General features: G+C 35.3%; 1 protein-coding gene across 1 annotated transcript; it reads right to left on the bottom strand.

The window, feature by feature from the left end:
* Positions 1–774: 774 nt before the first annotated feature.
* LOC111639052 (tubulin beta chain) lies at positions 775–4,081 on the bottom strand. The gene is made up of 5 exons (XM_023384823.1): positions 3,921–4,081; positions 2,755–2,863; positions 2,056–2,411; positions 1,333–1,969; positions 775–1,266 (listed from the first exon to the last, which is right to left on the bottom strand). The coding sequence occupies exons 1-5, from the start codon at positions 3,975–3,977 to the stop codon at positions 1,085–1,087; spliced, it is 1,341 nt and encodes a 446-aa protein (XP_023240591.1). The 5' UTR covers positions 3,978–4,081; the 3' UTR covers positions 775–1,084.
* Between the last annotated feature and the right edge of the window lie 510 nt (positions 4,082–4,591).

Below are 4,591 nucleotides of genomic sequence, written 5' to 3'. Positions count from 1 at the left end.
AAATCCGTCCGTGCGGGGGGGGAACACAACCCACGTAGCTGAATTTGTATTAATTAATAACGTAAACGTGGTTCGTTTACTTTCGTTCTAGCAAAAACTCTCCGTATCGTGATTGCAAATCACCAATATTTTACCTATATAAGTAATATTACTGTATTACTCGATGCTAATGGAATTAATTCATTTTAACTGAGTCACATTACAACCGATTAGTTAATTAAGACCTAAATTTATGCTATAGTTACAAGAGCAGATTGTCGAGGCTATTGTGATGCATTCTTTTTATTAAAGTGCTTTTTATGGGCACTGAGGACTGTGGAAAAATAAGCAAGGAGACTGGAAGAGATATATCCGGAACTTAGTCTACGAAAAATTCCGTTTTTCGATCGCCCGGATTCAATCTCAAATCTTTCGGAGCGGTAGGCTAATTCTTTAATAATTGTCTCCAGCCTTCTTATAAAAAGGCATTCGTGATCACTCTAATGGAAATTACGTCTATACAGCTTAAATTTTAAGCAAGATTTGGTAATTTAGGCAATCCTAATTCAACAATTTTGATAATTTATATCAACACCTAAATATTTTATTTTACTGATAGTAATTACCTTTTTTCAATATTTATAAGATAGTTTCCCTCTATACGAAACTGCAAAGTATTATGTAAATATTCTGATAAGTGAAATTAAATTTTATGAAATTCAGACCCTCTCAAGCTGAATTGGGCTTAAACATTCCATCCGGAAGATTAAATAAAACACTTTTTGACAAGAAACAGAACTATATGCAAGACAGTTTGCCTCTTTTATTTGGGGAGTTGCATAAACAAGTTACAGAATCTCCATACAAAAACAGTTCTTCCTAAAACATCAAGCAGAGGTTGGGAAAGTGACCTTTCACATTCTGTATGGAGCCAACATAGGAAGACAATTTACTGAACATTAGGGGTTTTTTTTTGACAGAAGAAACCTACAACACTAGGAATGTGGAAAAGTTAGACTGTTTCACAAAACATTACTAGTACAAATTCTGAATTTTTACAATGCTTTAAAAAAAGTAAACCAAAAACAAAAATTGATCTGACAGATTATGCCTCTGCGAGAGGTTGCTCCTCTTCGTCAAATTCACCCTCATCGTCGGCTGTAGCTTCTTGGTATTGTTGATATTCTGATACCAAATCATTCATGTTTGATTCTGCTTCAGTAAATTCCATTTCGTCCATACCTTCTCCGGTGTACCAATGCAAGAAAGCCTTTCTACGGAACATAGCTGTAAAACAGTAATATGTTAGTTAAAATAATTCCATTTCTTCTCTAGAAAGTAAAAACTACTTACCGGTAAACTGTTCGGAAATTCTCTTGAATAATTCTTGGATAGCTGTGCTGTTACCGATGAATGTAGCAGACATTTTCAAACCGCGTGGAGGAATATCACAAACGGCGGTCTTCACGTTATTAGGTATCCATTCCACGAAGTAGCTGCTGTTTTTGTTTTGGACATTCAACATTTGTTCATCTACTTCCTTCATACTCATACGTCCTCTGAAAATTGTTGCAACTGTAAGGTAACGACCGTGTCTTGGATCACATGCTGCCATCATGTTCTTGGCGTCAAACATTTGTTGGGTAAGTTCTGGTACTGTAAGGGCACGGTATTGTTGGCTTCCGCGAGATGTGAGTGGAGCAAAGCCGGGCATGAAGAAGTGAAGACGAGGGAATGGAACCATGTTGACTGCAAGTTTTCTTAAATCTGCATTCAGCTGACCGGGGAATCTAAGACATGTTGTGACACCGGACATGGTAACAGATACAAGATGATTGAGATCGCCATAAGTTGGAGTTGTGAGCTTAAGGGTTCTGAAACAAATATCGTACAAAGCTTCATTGTCAATGCAGTAAGTTTCGTCAGTGTTTTCAACCAATTGATGTACAGATAAAGTGGCATTGTATGGTTCAACAACAGTGTCAGATACCTAAAATTAAAAAAAAGTTGTTTTTTTAAGAAAGATGTATCAATGTAACAAAAGTAAAATGTAAAAACTGCATATTATAAGCTAACCTTAGGAGAAGGCATGACACTGAAAGTATTCATGATTCTGTCTGGATATTCTTCTCTGATTTTAGAGATGAGTAATGTGCCCATACCAGAACCGGTACCTCCACCAAGGGAATGTGCTAATTGGAAACCTTGGAGACAATCACAGCTTTCAGATTCTTTCCTAACTACATCTAGAACTGTATCTACTAATTCTGCTCCTTCTGTGTAGTGACCCTTGGCCCAGTTATTTCCTGCACCACTTTGGCCGAAGATGAAGTTATCAGGCCTGAATAACTGCCCAAATGGTCCAGAGCGAACAGAATCCATGGTCCCTGGTTCCAAGTCAAGTAAGATAGCACGGGGAACATATTTGCCACCTGTAAAATAAAAGAGACTATGTAAATTTCAAGTTTGACACTAAAAAAAAAAATTACTGTAGTTGTCTAAAGTCATTAACATTATTAGAAAAGCAAAGCCCTTAAAATAATAATAATAATGGAAAAAGGGGTTGCTTATTAAAAGTTTTGAATCAATGAGTTTAATCCCTGTGAAATAAGTAGGGCAACCATATATAGGAGTTCCATTGTCGCTTTATATATCTGAAGACTGACCTCATTTGCAAATAATTGTTCAAATTCTTAACTATGCCAACACCAGTAGTTGTCCAAGGTTAAAGAGGATAAAATGTTTAATATTATGAAAATCATTAAATATAATTACCAGAAGCTTCATTGTAATAAACATTGATTCTTTCGAGTTGTAAGTCCGAGTCGCCATGGTAAGTGCCTGTTGGGTCAATTCCGTGCTCGTCTGAGATCACCTCCCAGAACTATAAATAAAAAATACACATATAAAATTCAAAAAATATAAAAATTTAATCCAATAACACGAATACGCAATTTCAAAGTATTCGTTTCCTTAGTAACGAATTGGGTTTGAAAATAAACAAGAGAACAAAATCGATACGACAGTTTTCAACGCGACACAATTTGAAATTTCAAACTCATGACGTCATAGCGTAGAGGATCAGACGTTAAGAAGACAGGACGTGGCGGCCAATTTACATTTCCTGGTTATAAAAACGAAACAATTATTCTACCAAGAGTAGACAGGAAAAAAACCGGATTCGTGATATATTCCAGGAAGGAGAAGTCTTTATAAAAAATAACCGAAAGCGAAAAATCTAAAAATGAATTGATTTCTAACATCCGGATAAAGTAACGAACATCCGACTTTTCAAATTTTGAACATTCTTTAATGGTATAGATAAGAGAATGGAGAAAAATGATTCGCTGTTTTAAATTATCAACGGAAAATATTGTCACACTCGATGACTGTTACAATCTGAACTGTTTCACACCCTCTCCAAATAATTTTTTTTAACGATCAGTAGATCTTAAGCTTAAAAGATATTGCTAATTATTACAAAAATTTTATATATTTAGGTTAGAGATCTATAGAATTTACATTTTTATAGAATTTCAGATGAAACGTTCACCCGAAAATATGGCGAACCAACAAAGCGAGACTTGGCGCTTGTCGAAATGCCAAGTTGGCGGGTGGAGAACAAAGACCTACATCATCCAAGTTCCCTTCTTGACGTCACGATTAGTTAAAATAAAAATTAAATATTACTTTTAAAATGTGATTTACTCTGTTTAAAATCATAGTTTGTATTAACTGCGTACGTACGAATTAAATGAGATCTATAGACCAGTCCTAGAACTAAACAAAGAAACTAAACGAATCGACTCGAAGTCTTTAGGGATATTATTTAGAATGAGAAAGCAAACACTAAAAGACTACTTTAAACATTCGTATTATACGTAATAGATTTAATAATACTAATTCTTATACTATTTAAGATAAAAAATTAGGCAACTTACCTTGGCACCGATTTGGTTACCACATTGGCCAGCTTGAATATGTACGATCTCTCTCATTTTCGGATATTTCTAGTAGTTAAATCAACGTCCTTTGTTCCTCCACACCCAGTTTTGAAATCTCCTCGACGCTGGCAAACGCTCGGTTTTAAAGGAGGCGAATGCGGTTGTCTTCAATACGCATGTACTGTAACGTCCGCCCTGACGTGACGTCAAATTTTACCATCCCTATTGGTCGATTTTCCGTACGCTGCGGTTTCTGTGCACAGAACATCCTTTTACGGACAATGGCCGATTCTACGTGTCAACCTCCACCCAGTAGACACACCAACATTTGAAAAAGATGTGAAGAATTATTAATGGCTAAATTTAAAAGGCATCGATAATATGTTTAACATCAGCCATCAAATTTTAATATTTAATAAATTATAATTGATGACAAACACCAAATGAGTCATGCCAACCCCGATTAATATAATACATGCGCTCTTAAACCCTCTATTGTATGTAGTTAAGTAAGAGGTCGAGATTCACACGTGGCGATTGAGGTCAGGTTATTAATTGTTTTCATAATAAAAAGGATCCTATTTAAAGATATTATTGTAAACAATACCGACAAATATCAGATATTTATGTAGAGAAAAAAAAAATCCCTATGATCTATTAGATGGATG

This window comes from Centruroides sculpturatus, unplaced genomic scaffold (assembly GCF_000671375.1).
Source record: "Centruroides sculpturatus isolate CEXI.00-Female unplaced genomic scaffold, Cexi_2.0 scaffold1300, whole genome shotgun sequence".
In the NCBI taxonomy this organism is placed as follows: domain Eukaryota; kingdom Metazoa; phylum Arthropoda; class Arachnida; order Scorpiones; family Buthidae; genus Centruroides; species Centruroides sculpturatus.
This window is presented reverse-complemented; position numbering and strand designations above follow the sequence as displayed.